This window comes from Artemia sp. Qi Xiang Cuo, chromosome 4 (genome assembly GCF_049724085.1).
Source record: "Artemia sp. Qi Xiang Cuo chromosome 4, ASM4972408v1, whole genome shotgun sequence".
Classification (NCBI taxonomy): domain Eukaryota; kingdom Metazoa; phylum Arthropoda; class Branchiopoda; order Anostraca; family Artemiidae; genus Artemia; species Artemia sp. Qi Xiang Cuo.
In genome coordinates this window covers 19,128,229-19,149,942 of record NC_142797.1, presented here as the reverse complement: position 1 = coordinate 19,149,942, position 21,714 = coordinate 19,128,229, and the positions used below count along the sequence as shown (strand labels likewise).

The 21,714-nt window shown below is 33.9% G+C and overlaps 1 protein-coding gene across 2 annotated transcripts in view; it reads right to left on the bottom strand.

Annotated features, from left to right (window-relative positions):
- Positions 1-21,714, bottom strand: part of LOC148952854 (uncharacterized) — a 70,818-nt gene that overhangs the window by 21,397 nt on the left and 27,707 nt on the right. The window contains exons 1-3 of one of the 2 annotated variants that reach the window (XM_089087449.1): positions 12,090-12,159; positions 6,926-6,971; positions 2,826-2,985 (exon numbers count right to left, since the gene is read on the bottom strand). In XM_089087449.1, coding sequence (XP_088943575.1) covers positions 2,826-2,985; positions 6,926-6,971; positions 12,090-12,100 — 217 coding nt within the window. In that variant the 5' untranslated portion in view covers positions 12,101-12,159. Of the gene's footprint in view, positions 1-2,825; positions 2,986-6,925; positions 6,972-12,089; positions 12,160-21,714 lie in introns of those variants that run through there. The other variant, XM_089087448.1, reaches the window with a different exon arrangement.

Here is a 21,714-nt window from a genome sequence, read left to right as displayed (position 1 = left end):
CACATTGGCTGAGTTGGTCTACCATATTGGTTTACTTAAGGTTCATAAGAATATAAACCTGATCTTGATTGGATAAAGTTATTTTTAACTGACCTATCCTACACCATTTGACGTTTATGCCTTTAGCAGCTTATGTTACGGAATGTCAGTGTGAAAGAGCTTTAATATCTTGACTGACTCTTGAGCAGCATGGCTGAGGGCGCTAACCATGCAAGCTCTACCATATTGCTTCTTGCTCCTGTGTATGGATGAAATAAAAATAAAAAAAGTTGTTTTTTAACTGAAAGTAAGAAACGACGTTAAAACTAACACAAATTATTCCGTATATGAAAGGGGCTGTCCCCTCCTCAACGCCTCGCTCTTTACGATAATGTTTTACTCTTTCTCAAAACTTTATTTTTTAAAACAATAAAAACTTTAGCGTAAAGAGCGAGGCGTTGAGGAGGGGACAGTCCCTTTCATATACGGAATAATTTCTTTTCGTTTTAAGTTTTGACGTCGTTCCTTAATTTCAGTTTAAAAAAACTTGTTTTTTTTTTTTACTTAATTTTTGAAAGTTCTTGAACCAATGCAGGTTTATATTTTGGCTCACCGTACATAAATAATTAAAAAAATTGAAAATCAATTTTACTTTTATTTGGTTAAATGGCTTTATCGAAATTTGTTGAATTGTATTTACGAACGTTTTTATTAGTAATAAATATAAGTAACTTACGAATTAACTTACGTAACGAACTTCTATATTCATATATTTTTAATATGTATATTAGGGGGTCGCCTCCTAGTCACCTCGCTCTTTAAGCTAAAGTTTGGATTTTGTTCCAATTCTTTAAAATTGACTCATTAATCACAAGGGCCGCTAATTAGAATAAATAGCTCTTACGAAAGTACTAAAACATCTTTGGCTTAAAGAGCCAGGCATTGACTTGAAGGTGAACCCAGTCATATAGCTAATATTTTTTTGTTCGTTTTAAGTTTTGATGTTGCTCCTTACTTTCAGTTGAAAAACTTGTTTTTTTATATTTAATTTCTGATTTTTTTAAAATAATGATGGAATATCCGGTGCCCCCGTCATAGAAATGCCTCTTCCCTCATGAAAACTTCCTTCATGAAAATATCCTCCCATATAACCCCCAACCCACCCCCACCCCCCACTACCAGAAAAAATTCCCCCTGAAAACGTCTGTATACTTCCCAATAACCGATACTATATGTTAACATTGGGTAAAGTTCATAACTTTCAGCCCTCCCCCTGGCTTCGAGGGATTAAGTCATCCTAAAAGACATAGTTATCATATTTTCGACCATGCTGAACAAAATGGCTATCTCAAAATTTGGATCGGTTGACTTCGGGAAAAAAATGAGCGTGGAAGGGGGCCTAGTTGCCCTCTATTTTTTGTCACTTTAAAAGGGCATTAGAACTTTTAATTTCCGTTCCAATGAGCCCTCCCACGATATTCTAGGACCACTGGGTCGATACGATCACTCCTGGGAAAAAAAAAAAATAAAAAAAAACACGCATCCGTGATCTATCTTCTGGCAAAAAATGGAAAATTCCACATTTTTGTAGATAGGAGCTTGAAACCTCTACAGTAGGGTTCTCTGATACGCTGAATATGATGGTGTGATTTTCATTAAGGTTCTATGCCATTTAGGGGGTCTTTCCCCCTTTTTTCGAAAATCAGCCAAATTTTCTCAGGCGCGTAACCTTTGATAATTAAGATTGAACTTGATGAAACTTATATATTTGAAATCAGAATTAAAATCTGACTCTTTTGATGTATCTATTGGTATCAAAATTCCGTTTTTTAGAGTTTCGGTTACCATTGAGCCGGGTCGCTCCTTACTTACAGTTCGTTACCACGAACTGTTTGATCATGAAAAGGGAAATAACACATGCGTTCCCATTGACAATTTTAAAATTGGCACTTCCTTAGCCTCAACCCTGGTTAGTTGAGATCTTTAGCTGGTAAGTGTGAATGTAGCAACATTAGTGAGGCTTATTACTGAAATTAGTTCTGACAACATGTATTTATTTACGTAATACTGAGATGAAAATACGGCATGGAATCTTTGCTTAGTGAGAATAGTGTAAAAGTAATTTCGCGTTTTTGGTCCGTAACGTAAATTAATTACAGTAAAAATGTTAAACGGTCTATGATTAGTCAGTTAAAAATAATTCATCAGACAAAAACAACTTTTTATTCTTACAAACCTTAGTTAAACTAGTGCGATAGGCCCCAGGAACACAGAGGGGCGTGGGCACACTACTCCAAATCGCACATTTTCCTGAATTTTCCGGGAAATCCTCATTTAAGTTTTCATTTTTTTTATCTCCCCCCCCCAAAAAAAAATAAAAATAAAATAATATCCTGCGTACTGTTTCGCCAATGCGAAACATGCACAACACTGTCTATGGATCCACGAATTATCATTATTCTTTGTGTAAGCAGTCTAAAAAAAAAGAAAAAAAAGAAAAAAAGAAGCTCCCTTCAAAGCAAAATAGTAAAAGGTCATTTCCTAGTGATAACAGCTACTACAAAACTACCTCCAAAGGCAAAAATGACCTATCGCAATCGACGGATGAGCGTGTTAAAGTTCTTATTTCTGATACTGCTGACCTGGCATGTACGCAAAATACTTTTGGGGGAGGGTAGTAAAAATTTTTACTAAAGCAGGAAAACATTGTGAAAGTATTAGGGAACTTACAATGAAAATATTTAAAATCCAGGTATTACGGGGAGGGACTAGGATGGCGGAGCGGGCTTTTGCTATCTTGATCCCTGTTTTCGAGTAACATGATTTGCAAAAAGCTGTATACTTACCCTCCGTTGTATTAGGTGTACCGTTAGCCCTTGGCTTGTTGCCATTTAAGTTGACAAATTTGTTGGAGCATCCATTCATAAGCTGACGAATTTTCGGCATATTTTCACGATTTGACTGACTTGGTAAATTATGCGGACGACAAAACCCACATCGGGCAACCTAAGTCAAAGTAATTATTTAATAATCAAACGATTTGTAATACAATTATAACCTAATAATAATCTAAATTATATTGTTACAAACTAGGTCAAAATAATTACATTTTTTTTTTGCTCCTATTTCATCTAATATTGGGAAAAAGAATATTAACTTGGCCAGGAAACCTGTTTTGGTAATCAGACACAAAGTCTTAGTTTTCCAATGAACGCATAATGCCATTTTATTTTCTGTATATTCCTTAGGATTTTGCTGAGAAATTTTCAAACTGACTGTTTGTGTGAGCTTAGTAGCGATGTTGCACTGAGTTTTTGAGGCATAGAGTTGAAATAGACATACGGGGTTTGACCCCCCCCCCAAAAAAAAAAATTGTCTAATTTGTAAAAACGTAACAAAAATGCATATAAAAAATATTTTGATGTGTTTTAAAAAAAATGTAACATGTAATACCCGCCCCACCCCCCATTGTGTGAACTTACGACGAAATTTCTTGTTAAAAAGAAGTAAAAATATGACATAAATTTCCTGGTAAAGCCTCACGTAAATTAAAATGGAGCCCGTACTCCGTTTTTGCTCCAAAATTTTTGCCAAAAAATACAAGTGAAAGCAATAGAAAAATCCACACAATACCAGTAAATCTCTATTTAATCTTCTGTAGCACTGAAAAGAAAATTTATTCGAGCAAAAATAAAAAAAAGAAAGAAAGGCGATTTTAACATTGTCTACATACAGTATATACTTGCATTTCAGTACAAAACCGACACTTGTGCTCCCAACACGTATTGAGGGAGGAGGAGGAAGGGGGAGACTACTTTTCAGGGAGGGGGAGGCGGTTATAAGAAACGCAAAAAAGTTCCCGATTATATAGATAAGTAACATAGGAAATGAAGAGGAAATGTTCCAATCTTGAGAATTGGGGGGGGGGGGGGTAGGGGCTGGATAGGGGATTGCCTCAAAACTATCCCATGACTAGTCTATATCCATAATCATATAAATGACCAGACTATAGACATAAGAAACATAGGAAAATATAGGAGAAATCGTAAAATTCTTGAAAATTTAGAGGAAGGCGGATGACTGGGCTAGAACCAATTGCCTCCTCTCCCGATAACCCTGTTTTACATCGTAGAGGTTAGCTATATAGCACATAGCTAACATTTCTTGTACATTGGGTACATCTAATATTTCTTTCCCCTCAAAAAGCTAATTTTATTATTTGAAAAACCAAATTTTTAATAGTTTTGAAAAATTTATGTGGAAGTTAAATCATAAAATTAAATTTGCTTATTAAACCCATTTTTGAAGCATTGCAATTTGCGCAATTCTCCATAAATATCTCCACGAGTTATACTACATACTTGGCAAAAATCGCTAAATTTCTGACCGGTCGCCGAAAATTTTACGACTGGCTATTAAAATGGAATTTCATTTCTATTGTTTGAGAAAAATGATTTATAACATTGAAACAGCCGGCTATGTTTGTTTTAGTTGCCCAATGCTTGACTGTCCCTTTTTGTTTTGTTACTTTCCTCATTTTATTACTATTTTGGTATAATCTTCTAATTGTTTTTTTAAGCAAACCGCTGTCAGCGTTAGAAAAAGAAATTTTTCCAAGGCTTAGAAAATTGTCAATTTATACATTATTGCTAAGTAGGTATTATAAGATACATGTTATTAGAGGTCCAGCCATGGCCATATGAAAAGTAGATTGTCTCCGAATGAGATGGGAAGGAGTTATAAGGAACATGCATGTTCGCAAGAGGGGGCTAAGGGGCTGACCCCCCAAAAACGAGCTATAGTTTCTTGAATTTCTGGGCACTTGTTATTCAAATTGTCAAACTAAATTTATTTTCTTTTTATCGCCACCCTCCCTGAAAAGATCTGAATACGTACCTGATAAAGAAGAATTTAAGGGATATTTGAACGTCACGGGAGGGGATGAACAGTGAAGTTTTGACTAGGTTAGGGTGGATGAGGAGTGTGCGCAACTGTGCTGGTGTCAGGAGCTTTGTGATGCAATGAAGTGTTAGAAGTAGGGGTAATAGTATTTTACTATCCTTTATTTTTGCTTTCATTTTTATTTTTCTTTGGTATGGTTATTTTTAATTTTTTAATTGTTGGCTTATTATTATAATTTATTTTTGTGCTGTCATGGTCTCCTTGGACAGCGTAAGTCTAGAGCCGTTATTTCCAACGTGGGGTACAGACACAACCACTGGGACGTGGCAATATTTTGGTGAGTCATTGGCAGGACGTGAAACGTTTGGCTGACTATACGTTAGAGCCTTAATTTTAAGAAAACACGTTTTTAAAGGGAAAAAAGAATGCATAATAGTATTGCAGTAACATCAAGCATTGTATAAAAGGGGTTTATATAGACAATATTATATATTGTCTATATTATATATATTATATAATATTATATATATACAATATTATATATTGTATATATTGTCAATATAATATTATATATTGTATATATTGTCAATATAATATTATATATTGGTGTATACAGACATAAAATATGCCAGGAGTAAGGCCTGAAAGAAAAACTTAGTTAATGTTCTTTTAAGGTTAATACATATAAAATTTTGAGCTGCAAAAATTAAATATTACGAGGGGAGCATAAGGATTTTAGAAATGCCTAGGTAGGATATGGCACGAAATCGGTTGGGAAAAACTGTTCTATAACCTATTTCGGGTTGAATTTGTTTGTTATTACTGTTTTTGTAAAAAAAAATCTCATTCACAGTAAAAATACAGACTTTTTTAAAGCGAAATTTCCTTAACTCATGATAAAAACCTCAAAGCCCACATCCTTCGCCCACACTCCATTCTGGACTGATGACGGAAAGAGAGATGGCGTTGATGTAATCACCATATAGGAGTACTTATGTTCTGTGCATGAAATTTGAAAAAATAGCTACGATCGAAACTTTTACGAAATACAGCTTTAACGAGTCGGGTAGAAAAAGAATAATATAGAAAAACAAAGATTTCAAAGGAAAATATTCAAATTGCCACCATATTCTCCAGGACTGACCTAATAAGGCGGATGATAAGTCATTAGAATAATAGTAGTATAGTTAACTATTAAGGGATTAAGAAATCAATTGATTTTCCATGACTCTAAAAGAGTTTATGCGTATCTGGTCTAAGATATATGAAATGGTGAAATGATAAAACCATATATCAAAATCTAAGTGGCGATTCAAAAGAGACCAAGTTATACAACATAAATTTCAGAGCGGAGAAACTGAAAAAGATGTATTTTTTTTCGTTTGTTAACAAGGACCATTATTTTTAGGCCTCAAGAATCTGGAAAAAAACACTTCTGATATCAAAATCTACCAACTAACGACCAACTACCAAATATTTCATTATTTTAGAAAAGCAGATTTAGCACATTTTTGGGGAAAAAGCAGCAACATCAAAATAACTTGAAAACTGAATGAAATATAATAGAGAAAAAAAGTTACTTTGCTGAACTATCTACCAACCCCGAACTGTCCCCCCCCCCCGAACAAAGTAGGTCGATCAACACAACTTGCTTTGTTTCAACAGGCAAAACATCATTTTTTTTTTACAAAAAGTGTCATATAACACATTTTGAATTACCCCAGCCAAATTATCCAGAAAAAATAATACATTAACTCAAGACCGTATCCAGGAATGTTTTTCGAAAGGAGGGGGGGGGGCTACAACAAAAAATTCAAAAAATGTATCAATAATTTATTTATATTCATTTTTGTTACGTTTTTACGAGCCGAACAAAATTTTCGGGGGGGGGGCTCAAACTCCCTAACCCCACCCCCTGGATACGGCCTTGTATTAACCGTACAGTCGCACAACCCTTAGTAAAATCTACGGCTTCTTCGTAGTCTAGTTGTTGTTTTTTTAATTGTAGTTCATTATAAGAAAAAACAAAGTGAAGCAAACTTACCATCAGAATCAACAGTATTTCCGCTAGGACGGCAAATATAGGGAACCTAAAAAAGGAAAAAAAATGAATAAATGAAGGGATCATATGACAAACAAAGAAATTCAGTAACTTGAAATTGAGAAGCATCGCATAATAAAATTTTAACTAACGTGAAGAAAATACTAAGAAATGGAAAAAAAACAGCAATGTACCATCTTTGTCCCACTCCTCTCTTGTTTGTTTCATAAGATTATGTTGGCAAACATACAGATTACATAGCATTACCTTTTACAATAATGGTATAATAAATATTCTCTGTATGTTTTGACTTGGTATCCTTTGTCCGTGAGGACAGAGGTTCGAGTCCTAGTGTCGCTGATTTTTTCATTTGGAACGGGGGTCAGTTGCGTGACTCTGAAAGCTCGGGCAGACCCGGCCCAGCTCTAAATGGGTGCCTGGAGAAATCAGGGGAAGGCAACGAGGCCTGCGAGGGCAAGCCATCCTGTTCTTTCGGACAGAATGCTAGCCCCCCGCCATCCATTACATTTCCTGGATGAAGGGTCATGAAATGAAGATTAGCATGCCTAGTAGGGACTGTAAAGTCCGAAGCCGTATCTTTTACCGTACCTTTATTTATACATTCTTTTTCACCAATAATTAGAACATTAGAAGCAGAACCTATAATGTATTCTTCTTCCCATATTTCCTTGTTGTTTGTGAGCATGGAGTTAATTAGTTTGGCAAATGAAGTACTCCCATTGCAATGTATTTTACCAATAATGCATCATATGTATCTCCAAGGCCGTGTCAGGAGGTGAGCCCAGTTTGAACCCCCCCCCCCCTGCCTGGAATTTTTGTCTGGTTCGTAAATAAGCAACAAAAATAATGAAAAAATTTATGTTTCGTTTGTGAAGTTTTTTGTATCCCACCCCCTCCCCAAACACAAATCCTGGATACGACCTTGTGCACCCTATATATCTTTTTCAGCAGATAATTGGAACAGTAAAATCAAAACCTGCAGTGCATTCTCTCTGCCACATTTCCTTGTACATATGCCACGGAATTGAGATATTCGGCAACTGAACCACTCGTAGGGCAGTGCAATTTACCAATAGGGCATCATAAGTATTCTATAGATTTTTTTTCCACCAGAGAACTGGAGTATTACAATCAAACAAGCAATGTATTCGCTTTGCAACATTTCCCTGTTGTTTGCTTCATTGAGTTGATTGATTTGGCAAATGAACTACTCATATTGCAATACATTTTACCACTTTTGAAGCAAAACCGTCATAATATAAGTTTTGTTTCAAAAATAAAACATTTTTTTGTTATCAATTAACTACAGAGTATATTTCTTACTTATTTTATATACTGAAATTTAGAGGATTGAAATTAAATTTGCTCTTTAATGAGCTGAATAGGTTAAATCAATTTTAATAAATGTGAAGTAATTAAACGAAAAAAGTGATTGAAATACGTTTACAATATTACCTGTTTACAATATTAGCTGGTTACTTTCATGATCATATAAAACACTAATTTCTTATTTAAAACAAAGAAAGAAAATTTAAAACAAAGAAAGAAAAGAAAAGAACGTCTATTATATTCCTGTGCAAGGATATTGTTACATTAAAGCATTTATCAGCAGTAAGAACAAGTCAAAATTGGCAAATGAATGATTAAAATTTGCAAAAAATTTACCAAACAGGAGGCAGATGATTCTCAACCGTGATTCTCAAAATAAGCGCTGGAGTGATTCAGGGGAGGGGGCCGCTCCATTTGTTTTACAGAGAACACAAATAATGAACGGTGATTTAAGATTACTGGTGACGAAAATAGAGCCGATTACCAAATTATAAATAATTTCTATCCTCATTTCTAAGAGAAATTGTGAAAAAAAGAAAATATTCCCAGTCAGTGAAAAAAGGAAGGACAAATATGCAGATATTTTGGCCGAGACCTCCACCCAACCGTCCCCAGCGCGCAAAAGTAAATGAAGAGAAAAAATTATCAAACAGTTCGTGGTAACGAACTGTAAGTAAGGAGCGACCCGGCTCAATGGTAACCGAAACTCTAGAAAACGGGTTTTTGATACCAATAGATATATCAAAAGAATCAGATTTCAATGCTGATTTCAAATATATAACTTTTATCAAGTTTAGTGCTACCCATCAAAAGTTACGCGCCTGAGAAAATTTGGCTGATTTTCAAAAAAAGGGGGAAAGACCCCTAAAAGTTATAGAACCTTAATGAAAATCACACCATCATATTCAGCGTATCAGAGAACCCTACTGTAGAGGTTTCAAGCTCCTATCTACAAAAATGTGGAATTTTACATTTTTGGCCAGAAGAAAGATCACGGAAGCGTGTTTTTTTTTTTTTTTTTTTTTTTTTTTCAGGGGTGATCGCATTGACCCAGTGGTCCTAGAATATCGTGGGAGGGCTCATTGGAACGGAAATTAAAAATTATAGTGACCAAAAAAATGGGAGGGCAACTAGGTCCCCTCCCACTATCATATTTTCCCAAAGTCACCCCATCAAAATTTTGAGATAATCATATTGTTCAACATAGTCGAAAATATGATAAATATGTCTTTTAGGATGACTTAATCCCCCGAAGTTCCCAGAGGGAGGGCTAAAATTTATGAACTTTACCAATTTTTAACTTTTATTATGTGTTATGCTGATGTTAACATTAGTTTTCTGTTGTTTTTTTGTGGTGTTTGTGGTGGTGTGGGTTGGCTCGGTAGTTATATTGGAAGATCTTTCCATAAAGGAATTGTTTATAAGTGAAGGGATTTCGCTATGAAGGGGGTACCGGACTTGCCAGCATTTTTTATTCGTTATTTGGAAGTATACAACCATTTTCAGGAAGGATTTTTTCTGTAGGGGGGGGGCTAGAGGAGGGGGTTACTCTGGAGAATATTTCCGTGGAGGATGTTTCTTTGGGGTAAGGGACATTTCTATGAAGGGGGCACCGGATTTCCAAGCATTATTTAAAATACGATCAGAAATTGAATAAAAAAATCAAGTTTTTTCAACTGAAATGTAAGAAGGAATATTAGAACTTAAAACGAACAAAAATTATAACGTAAGTGAGGGGGTTCTCCCCCAAGTCAATACCTCGCTCTTTACGCTACGGTTTGTTTTAGTGCTTTCAAAAGAGCTATCTATTCTAATTAAACGGTCGTTGCGATTCAGGGTTTTGTTAATCAAAACTTTTTTTTTAACTTTTAACGTAAAGAGCGTGTTATTGACTAAGGGGAGAACCCCATCATATACGTAATAACATATACGTAACAAAAAAAAACAATAAAAAAACAAGCCATACGGCTCAATAGTAATCGAAACTTTTAAAAACGGAACTTTGATGTCAATAAATGTATCAAAAGAATGTGTTTATAATGCTGATTCTAAATATATAAATTTTATTAAGTTTAGTATTACTCATCAAAGGCTACGAATCTGAGAAAATTTACTCGATTTTTTAAAGAGGGGGGAAATATCCACTACAAGTTAAAGAATTTTAATGAAAATCACACCGTCAGATTCAGCGTATCAGAAAACCCTATTACATAGGTTTCAAGCTCATATATGCAAAAATCTTCAACTTTGTATTTTTTGCCATAAGAAAAATATACTAATATATAATTTAGTTACGTAATTTACTTTGTAAAGACATCAATTTATAAAAAGAAAATTAAAATTTTTATGCAAATAAAAGCTGCATTAACTAAAAAACGATCAGAAATTAAATAAAAAAAAACAATTTTTTTAAACTGAAAGTAAGGAGCGACATTAAAACTTAACACAAACAGAAAGTAGTCCGTATATGAAAGGGGCTATCCCATCCTCAACGCCTCACTCTTTACGATAAAGTTTGACTCTGTCTCACAACTTTATTTTTTTAAACAATAAAAAACTTTAGCGTGAAGAGCGAGGCGTTGAGGAGGGGACCGCCCCTTTCATATACAGAATAATTTCTGTTCGTTTTAAGTTTTAATGTCGCTCCTTACTTTCAGTTAAAAAAACTTGTTTTTTTTTATTTAATACAGATAAAACGCAAGGACAAAGTACAGACAAAACGAACCTAAAAAAAAAACACTAAATTAAAACAGGCCCTCTCCAAGCAACGGTGAGAGGGTAACTAAATATAAGTATCAAACATTGAAAGCAACAAGCCTATTTTAACTTAGTGTTTGTTAAATGAAAGCCGCGGCCTTTCTTCAAGTACTTAAACACTCGGGTAGTACCCATAATTTATATTCGAAGGTGAGAGGGGTATCAAACCGTTTATATGGGAGGAAGGTGGGTTAACAATGGAAAGTCATTTTTCAGGTTGCATTAGACCTATTTCCAAGGCAATAAAAGAATATAAAAAAAGACTTAGTATTTCAAAAGCTAGCGTTCTAAAAATATTGATTTCTAAGAACTTACAAAAAAGATCATATAATTAATTTACTTGCCTAGTCAGAATTTACATCCCTAAAAAAAAATGAGAATGTGTCTCACTACGTTTCTGGGTAGATAGACTGAAAAGTTAAGTATTTACGTGTTAATTTTGTTTTTTGAAGAAAAAATAAAAATTAGCGTTATGAAAATATCACTTTCTAAGAACTTAAAAATAATATCATACAATTAATTTACATACCCAATTAGAATTTGGATCCCCCATAAATGAGAATGCGTCTCGGTCACGAAACTGACTGTTTTGGGTAGAAAAACTAAAAAGCTAACGTTCTAAACAAACAATGCTTTTAAGAGCTAATCAGCGTTTACGTCCCAATTTGATTTTTTTAAGAAAAATTAAGAAGTAACGTTCTAAAAAATATTGATTTCAAAGAAGTTACAAATAAGATCATAGCCTATAGCTAATTTATGTGCCTAGTCAGAACTTGCATCCAAAAAAAATCTGATAAAGAATCTCAGTCCCGAGACTGAGCATTTTTGGGTAGATAAACTGAAAAGCTAGTGTTCTGAAAGATAAAATTTTCTAAGAGCTTATAAATAAAATCGAATAATTAGTTTACATGCCTAATCAGCATTTAGATACCAAAAATCTGAGAAAGCGTCTCAGTCCCGAAACTGAATGTTCTTGGGTAAATAAACTGAAAAGCTAACGTTTAAAAAAAAACAGTTTTCTAAGAACTTACAAATAAAAGCAAATAATTAATTTACATGCCTAATCAGCATTTACATCCCAAAAAATTCTAGAAAGCATCTCAGTCACAAAACTGAATACGCAAAAAGCCTTTTATAACTACTTCAGAACTAGAGAGTAAGTACTTTTTTAGGCTTATTATTGGACTTTTTTATCAACAATTTTCTTCGAGATAAGAATATTAATTTAATATCGTATCGCTGACCGCCAAGAGAACCAACTTTTTCAATTTTTTTTCTTAGGAAGGAATTTTGTTTTTATGTAATTAAAAAACCTATGGACTCTTTGATTTAAGATGACTTTGAGTTTCAACAAAAATGATATTGATTGTTTTAATATCGTAGACCAGATATAATAACATGGGTCTCTTATTTGATGATTTTATTTGCGTTACCGCAAAAACATTTTATAAATAGTAACGAATCGAGTTTTTTGTGCTAGTTTCTTTTTTCCTTAAAATATTTTAGAAATAAACTTACAGCAAAAGTACTAACTCCGAAACGATAATACAGATTAATAGACGGGGCGGCATTCGAAAAAAAGATTAACGGCCCTAGCTTGGCTGTCAAGATGTTGAAGGACAGTGTTTAGCTATATATCTATCTTTTAGGAGCTGGGACGATGGGGGCAGGACTCAAATTCACGGAAATGTAAGGAGGGCAATGACTTTTTAAGTGAAGGTACAAAACAGGTGTTTTTCACTTATGGGGGGATGCGCTGTTTATATATATATATATATATATATATATATATATATATATATATATATATATATATATATATATATATATATATATATATGTAAGTATGTATGTATATATATATATATGTATATATGTATATATAAATATATATATATATATATATATATATATATATATATATATATATATATATATATATATATATATATATATATATATATATATATATATATAAACTAAGTATTATCTTCTATTCCCACTTTTTTTCTTTTTTTTAATACTTAAATAGCACACCTGAGTGGAAACTAAAAACTATTAAACGCAGTGTATTTTGATTGACGATGGTTTTGAGGACAGCTTCACACTTCCATAAAATTCAAACACACACGATGAAAAGTTACATGGTAAGTTGAGCAGTTGTATATACCAAAAAATTGCCAAGTCAATATTATTATGCTGCGGTCCTTACTCGTACGCTTCACAAGCAGAGGAATATCAACTTTTCAGTTTTTACCAAACTAGTTTAACACTGTAAAATCCTAGTACATTAAACCCTTGAGATATACGCAAATATGGCCTTTGTTCCCCTCCCCAGCAAAAAATCTGGATTTTAACAAATTTCCCTTGAATTTAACATTTTATTACTCAATTCAAACATTTTTTCGAATTATCCCCAACCCGCTCCATCCCACGGGGAATATTACCTTTGTAAATACCTGAAGCACCCTCTAGGTAAAAATATCCCCATGTTCCTCACCATTAAAACAAAGTGCACATTTACCTCCATCCTGAGGTAGTATAGGAAATCTATCAGCGCACCTCAAAGTGGTGAAAAGGTGCCAACATCGCACCTTTTCATATGTATATATATATATATATATATATATATATATATATATATATATATATATATATATATATATATATATATATATACATTTATATTATTTATATATTGCTACAACTATATATTGATATTATACAGCTAGAACGGTGAAAACACGGTATATATAATTCAAAACGATGGAACTTTGGTTTATTTTGATGTTGGGTGGCCGATTTCTCCGCACTGTGACGTTCAATTGCCCAAATTCAATTCCATCACCCGCGCGTAAATTGTTATCTATAAAAGTATTTTTTTACGCATATTCTTCTAGCTTTTCCACTAATGTTACGCAAGAAATATGTTGCCGCTCTACTTCTTGGAAAAAAAGTTAATCGAAATAAGGACTGAAACGTATTTCAGATTCCAGGTTTTATACCGATAAATCTAATAAAGATTAAAGAGGAATATAAAGCAAAATTGGAACTTAAATAAACAAATTTCGTGTAGTACAAACATGACAAACTGAAAAGCAAATACAGTAAATAAGCAATAAATACAGGTGGGTGAATAGCCATATCCACCAGGTGACATCAATCAGTGGCGCACCGTGGTGGCACGCAGTGGCTGTGGCTCTGGAGGTAGTCCATGATAGTTGGCTGAGCTAATAGTAAAAATTTGTATATTTATTATGTGTGTTTTCTCCTCAAGGAGCTAATAAATTTTGTTCCAGGATAGAAAAGCTACATCCAACTTAAAATTAAGTAAGCATGCAGGGGGGGGGGGGGTAATACAGATCTAAGAATACCTCAAGAGAATTTTTTTTCACCTTTTTTCGTATGTTAAGAACGCTAGGTAATTGCAACAAATTTTTAGCCTTATTTTAAAAAACGAAACACATTGATTAGCGAATGGCGGACAATTTCAAAAGATTTCATCCAAGGAGGATGGAACTTTGTCTTCCCCCTCCCTTACAGGCCTAGGAGCCTTTAGAGGGATTCGTACCAGTTATTCATTGTATGCGTAATTAATTATGAATAAATCTTATCTATCTCTCGATCTCCCTACGTAATTATCTATCTATATGCTATCTATCTGTTACCGTGAATGTCCGATATTGCTGAATGTCGGCATTCATCGGTGAATGTCCGTCTCCTTGGATTTAGTCAGCGTTGCCAGTCAACTTTTTCAGTTGTATACAAGGTTTGGCAGGTTAGGTTTTTAACCAATTTCTGAGATTTATAATCTAATTTAACTTAACTTTTACCAGCAAAGCTTGCATAAGACTGAAAAGTCTGATTCGCAAACTAATTGAATCCAAGCAGAGAAAAGGGAATTTCGGACATTCACCGGTGAATGGCGACATAAACCAAATTTCGGATATTCACAGTAACATATCTATATTTGAGGATGAAAAATAAAAGAGGAAATTCAAGATTGCAATAAAACTTTATTTAAACATAAAAAATTCTTTTAATTCCTCCCGCAAAAGGCTAAATGGCTTGTTACGTAAGGGAACACAATTAACAATTACACTAGTTGTAGATGTAGATTGTAGACATAACTAAGTTGTAGCTTGAAGCTGAATATATTGGGAGAAATCATCGTTAAAGATGGTATTAAGACTTAAAAACGTATCAGTGAAACTGACTTGACTTTTTAAGTAATGAAATCTATTCCCCTGCAACTCCCCAAGAATAGTTAATAATTTGAATGGCTGGAAAAAGAGCGTCACTGAGATTAGCCAAAAAAAACAAAGAATACATTTTAACACTGAAGAAAAGGACAATTCTCTCTTTTATCTCATTAGAGGCCTAGTAATTTTACTTATGGGGCTTATAATATGTATTCCATAATGACGGAAGACAAGCCGAGGTAAGAAAAAACAAACAAATTGAAAATGATAGCGATGATGATTGGGTTTTGAATTTTGACATGGATAAGGTCATCAATGCCTACCATACCTTTGAAAATCAAAAACCTGGATTAGATAAATTGCTGGAAGAAAAAGAGGTTTTTGTCCCACCACCTGACAATTAAAAGAAACAAAGGTTCAACGATATGTCTTTCATAATGACAAAACGAGGCAAAAGTTAAAGGTCCAATATAAAAAACATATTTTTTAAAAGGCACTACTTCTAATTAGACGTCCATTTAGACGTCGTGAAATCAATAAAAGGCACAATTTTTCTGTGTTTAGATTTCAAACAACAATGAAAATGCATATGAAGAAGCCTGCCGTGTGCCGGGGTCCGATATATATATATATATATATATATATATATATATATATATATATATATATATATATATATATATATATATATATATATATATATATATATATATATACATATATATATCAAGGCCGTATCCAGGGGGGGGGGGGGGTTATAATTTGGGTGCTCATTGGAAGGCATTTAACTAGTCCTTAATGCCTTTGAATATAGAACCACAAACTGGGGTGCCATTTGGAGGGGGGTCTGGGGGAAATTGCCCTCAGTAATTTGGAGAAAATTATTATATATCCCATGCCCCTTGAGTATCCGGATATGGACCCCTCACACCCTCCCCCCATCCCCGATAAAAATGCTGGAGCTACGCCCCTGACCACAAAAATCATACGGGAGGATTTTCTGCAATCTGTCAAAGAGAATCAGCAAGATTAAGAAATTACTTAGCGAAGTAAAATTATTTATTGTCCAAATAATTTTATTAGCTTGTTTAATTTTTTTCTTAATTCTAAACTTGGATAGTAAATAGTCTTCGACACTAGGATTTGCCTTAAGCTTTACTCAAGAGCAAGAATTATGTTACTACTAAGCTCTTACTTTACAAAGGTTGTCTCTAGGGATATGTCAGAAGGACGAGTGACTTAAATTTCTCTAGGGATTTCTAGGGTGATCTGTGCATTTATGAAAACTTTCACTTTTTCTTGTTATGCTCATATGCCAGGTTAGTCCGGAGGCATTCATTTTGGAGAAGGAAATACATTTGTTGGAGTTGAAAATGAACGATTTTTAGGAAACATGCAACGAAAAATGTCAATATTTCGGGAGCACGGACAGTTCCAAGACCCCCGTTCTACGTATATGCTTATCTTGGGGTGACAGTGTAGACATTTATGCACTGAGTGATACAACTTCTTGTGGCGGGCATCGTATACTTAAAAAATGCGCTTTTATTTCTGAAAATTGAGATTTGTCTACATTTTTGTCATAATTCTGATTTGTCATAATTCTGTTTCGACGATAGGGATTCGCTTATAGTAATAATAATATAATTTTTTTTTTTTTTTTTTTTTTTTTTTTTTTTTTTTTTGTGAGTCTATTTAATATAATTAATAAATTTGGTTTATTTATTCTAATTTTTTCTATAGTTTCCAGTTTATCTATATTTTCTTTTCTTCTCCTTCATATGTGAGCAAATGATCATTTTAAATTTTCTTTTGTTTTTTATCTCTGAGTATGTAATTCATATGTCGTCCCTCTTTGTACAGGCCAATGAGCCTTTGAGGGATTAATAACATGTAATATTATATGTGTATTTAATGAAGAATAAATCTTATCTTATCTTATTCAGAATTTTGAATGATAAGGGGGATATCCTTAGAAATTTTTAGGGAGAGATTTCCCTTTTACGTAGGTAGGCAATCATTGTTGAAATTCAAGTTAGGGTATTCAGATAAGAGGATCTTTACGGAAATGGAATGATATACGTGGTTCTGTGTGGAGACCCATGTAGATGGGATTCAAACCCTCCCAGTTGAAGGTGTAACGGTGTAGGGCAAAATTTAATTGTTGTCCAAGAAGCAAGGGCACCATATCTGGCAAACATTTCAAAGGAAAGGGTGTGATGGTTAAACCCTCAGAAGAATTAGATTTATATATATTACTTACTGGCAACTCCCTTGAAATAGATCTCATTAATTGAAGTTATTTTATTCTTTAATTATGAATTATTATTTCTTTAGATCACAATTTCCTTAATTATTAATTGTGCTTGCTATTAGGATTTTGCTCTTTTATAAGCTTTATTTTTAATAAAAATCATTATTTATTATTATTTCATTTAAGGGATCATTTGTTTCAATCTATTTTTATTGTTTATATCCTCTTTGATAAAGAAATTGAACATGACAAACAAGTCAACTTATTTCTGTCAGCAGTAAAAAAAAAACAGCATAAAATGTTCTTTAAAGATTAGTTACAGCCCCGCCCATATAACATTTGAGTTGTGTATTAATAAATTAATGGTTCGGCCTCTGATTGAATTCCAGTCCAAATTTGAATTTCGACTTTGTTTATGTCTTTCCATTTAGTTGAGCAGACTCAGGGCAAATGTATAAATTTGGACAATATGAACCACCATAAATTTCAGGGTCTAAAAGAAAAACTATCAAAAATGCCATTTCAGGCTAAGAAAAATAATTAAGAAGCTACTCTCTAAATTACTCAACAGGCCTAAAACAATCTTTGATTTCAATTTCTCATCATTTTATTCGCGCGAAAAGGTAGATTTTACGCTACGTTAATTTCAGGGGTAGAAAATGAAAGCTTGGGGTTTATACAGGAAGTATTTATATGATTTGAGGGGATGCTCAGTTTTAATATTTTTTTTCAATTTAATTGATCAAATCCCATGAAAAAGGCACCCATTTAGATGGGCTTCGTTCAAATTTATTTGGTATATTGCATGGTACAGATGGCTACTTTTAAATGCAATATACTGAAGCAAGCTTAAGAAATGTAACTAAGTACTATTGTTCGAAGCAAGGGCGCATCCAGGATTTACTTTCGGAGGGGGGTCACAATTTGTTTTAAAAAACACATCAAAAATTTGTTTACAGGTATTTTATTACGTTTTTACGAGTCAGGCGAGATTTTGGAGGGGGGGGGGGTCAAACCCTGTAACCTTCACCCCCTGGATACGGTCTTGGTTAGTAGCTAACATCCTGGAAGACCATTAAGAAATCATTTCCAAAAATAATGACGATTCAGATTATCTGTACACCTGCATAAGTTTTTTCCAGAGGGGGAAGGGGGCGGAAATCATTTTTTACTTGTTGGTGTCCTAATTAGAGTGTATATAGTATAAACAGGAATATTTTATAAGAAAATGGATGTTTGCATGTTTGACGACTAGCTGAGACTGACACAATGCCAAACCTTCCTTCACATCTGAAGACAGTTCAATCTGGGGTTTCCCTCTTCCCCCGGACTATTTAGTGAGAATATGCCTAGACCGTCATCCAAATATCTCCTTCATTTCAAAAATACCTAGGGAGGGGGTCTAGACATTTTAAGATATCCATCATTTGCTAGTATAACAATCCAAATAGCAGGGAAAAGCTGTTAAGCGGAAACTTAGTCCTTAACTAGGGAAAAAGCAGTGGCGGATCCAGGGGGCGCGCTCCCTCCACCTCCCCCCGCCTAACGTAGTCTAAAGTAGTGTAATTTACTTAATAACGCAAAATTGCGTTAATTAAACTTGCTCCTAACGCAACTTTATCGGATCAACCTATTTTGCGCCCCCCCCCCCCCTAAAAAAACTCCCGGACCCGCCCATGGGAAAAAGCAATATCTACCTCCCATTTATATTTAGAAGTTGTTAATGGAAACTAAAGTAAAATAATGTTGTAGTCTTCTCTTTAACTTTAACTATGGGTAAACTATATGGGTAACTTTAACTATGGGTAAACTATAATAGAACAATGTTTACCAACACAACACAATATGTAAAATTGTACACATTTTTGTTGAACTAGCCTTTGTTCTGCAGTTTACCCAAGCTGTGGTGCCGTTTCACAGAAATATAAGAGGGCAAGGATTTTTTTTAATGAATATACCAAAAAAATCAAGATCTAGAGGGGGTGGGCATTTTTGTGATTTTTAACGAAATAAAAAAAATGTATTTTTCAAAATGTAGGTGAACACCCTGCCCCCCCTGCTTTCCCTCAATTGGTGCCCCCACACCCTGGTCCTAACTGTCTTACACCTTATAAATATGACGTAGATAATTTCGGAGACCACACTGCCTTTCCGTGACGATAAATAAAAGTTCAAATAGGGATAAAATCCTTTTAATAGACAATGATGATGATAAAAGTGATAGAAATTCCCAAAAATACTAGATATTTTGGTCACATATGCAGTGACCGTCATCAGTAGTTTTTTTGAATTTCTGTCACTGTTATCATCATCACTGTCTATTAAAAGGATTTAATCCCCATTTGAGCTTTTATTTAACCTTACACCTTATACAAAGTTCAAAACATGTAATCTACTTACTTTTAGAAAATTTCAGGTTATATCCAAAGAACTCGTACATTTGATGAGAATCCAAATTTCAAAAATTTAAGATTATGCTTATTTTGAGTTTATCTAGTTCAGCAGGGAATCAGAGGATTGTGACAAGCGCTGTGTTAGATATAGTTTCGTTCTATTAAACCCATGTTGATAACAATCAAGCTGTAATGACAGTTGCTTGCACGCTAACTATATTTGCGTAAAGAAAAACCCAGCTATTAAGTCGTTTTTTTTTAAATTAAGTTTTAATTCTGTTATAGAGATCATAAAACATTAATAAAAAAAAACTTGTCGTACATGGTATTTGCAATTATGTTTAAACTTCAAGTAGGAGTAAAAGGTATGTCAAAACCTGTTATTTTTTATTTACTAATTCTTGGAATGTCTCTATTCCGAAAAATTTGCAAAAAGGGAAACCCAAGGGCGAATCCAGGATTTTCGTTCGGGGGGGGGGGGGGGTAAAAAACTTTAAAGGCGTATCAAAAATTTGTTTATTTGCGTTTTTGTTACGTTTTTATGAGTTGGATAAAATTTTGGTGAGAGGCTCAAACCTAAACCCCTCTCCAATGAATACGGCCTTGGGTAAGCCACATACGTATAATTTTTTGGCTGTATAGCCAAAATTTCTACGAACCAACAGTTAAGTTTGTGAGATACACACTTGTCGCCTATGGCTTTGAGCTGAAGACTTTGATCATTTCTTGATCTTTAATGACTATTTTGAACCTAAACCTACACAATAATACATCAAAATCACATAATAATTAGATTCGTCAATTGTCTTGCTATATGGATTTTGACAACTGCAGATTACTAACTTCAAATATAGGCACACGGGAATATTATTTGGTATTGTTCAAAGTGCGGTTACAGGCGGGTAAATTCAATTATACATACTTCTAATCGGTGATGAAATCTTCTATTTCATGTGACTGTATTGGAATTCGGAAGGTAAACAAATTTCGGGTATAACTCTATGACTTATTTTTGTTGTTTTTTTTTGTCCAGGATTTTTTTAGGGGGGGGGGAACAGGTTGATCCGATAAACTTGCGTTAGGAGCAAGTTTAATTAACGCAAACTTGCGTTAATTAAGTAAATTACACTATTTTAGACTACGTTAGGAGGGCGCATGCCCCCCTCGCCCTTCTCTGGATCCGCCACGGTTTCTTTCTAGACCTTCAAACGTCTGGTGGTTGATTTCTTAGGGTTAGTTTTAATATATAATTTTTAGAAATATTGTTTTCTTTTTATCATATTAATTCTCTTTCCTAAAATTTGGATTTGTTTTTCATGGTGTCGTTTTTTCTTCTTTTTGGTAGGTATATTGATTGATTCGGATTGGCTATAAAAGAGTGGCTCTCTTTCGAATTAGTTATAAAAGGTTGCTGTAGGCTAATGTATGTGTGGGGTCTGTGTAGTTCCGTATCGTCTTAAATGTACTTTCTCTCTTTCTCTCCCTTTGTCTTGTTGGTACTTGTTTAGTAGCTGAGCAACATGCGAGAAAGAACGGATATAGAATCTCAAAGATGCTATATGAAAAACAGGGTTCCGCTGCCTAGTGAGGTATTGCTCACTTCATGACAAATATTTAAACTTTAGTTTGTGGGGTTGAAGGGGCAAAAAAATACCTAGGTTAGGTTACGTATTTAATATATGTTATGCTTTACCCCACCCCACCCTCTAATGTGGAAATATATAGCCCAAATTTGTTTCTAAACTATTAGATTTTTATCACACTTGGTTTTATTTCAGTAGCAATAACCAAACTTCACTTCTCGCGTGTTGCCCGGATACCAGACAAGTACCGTCT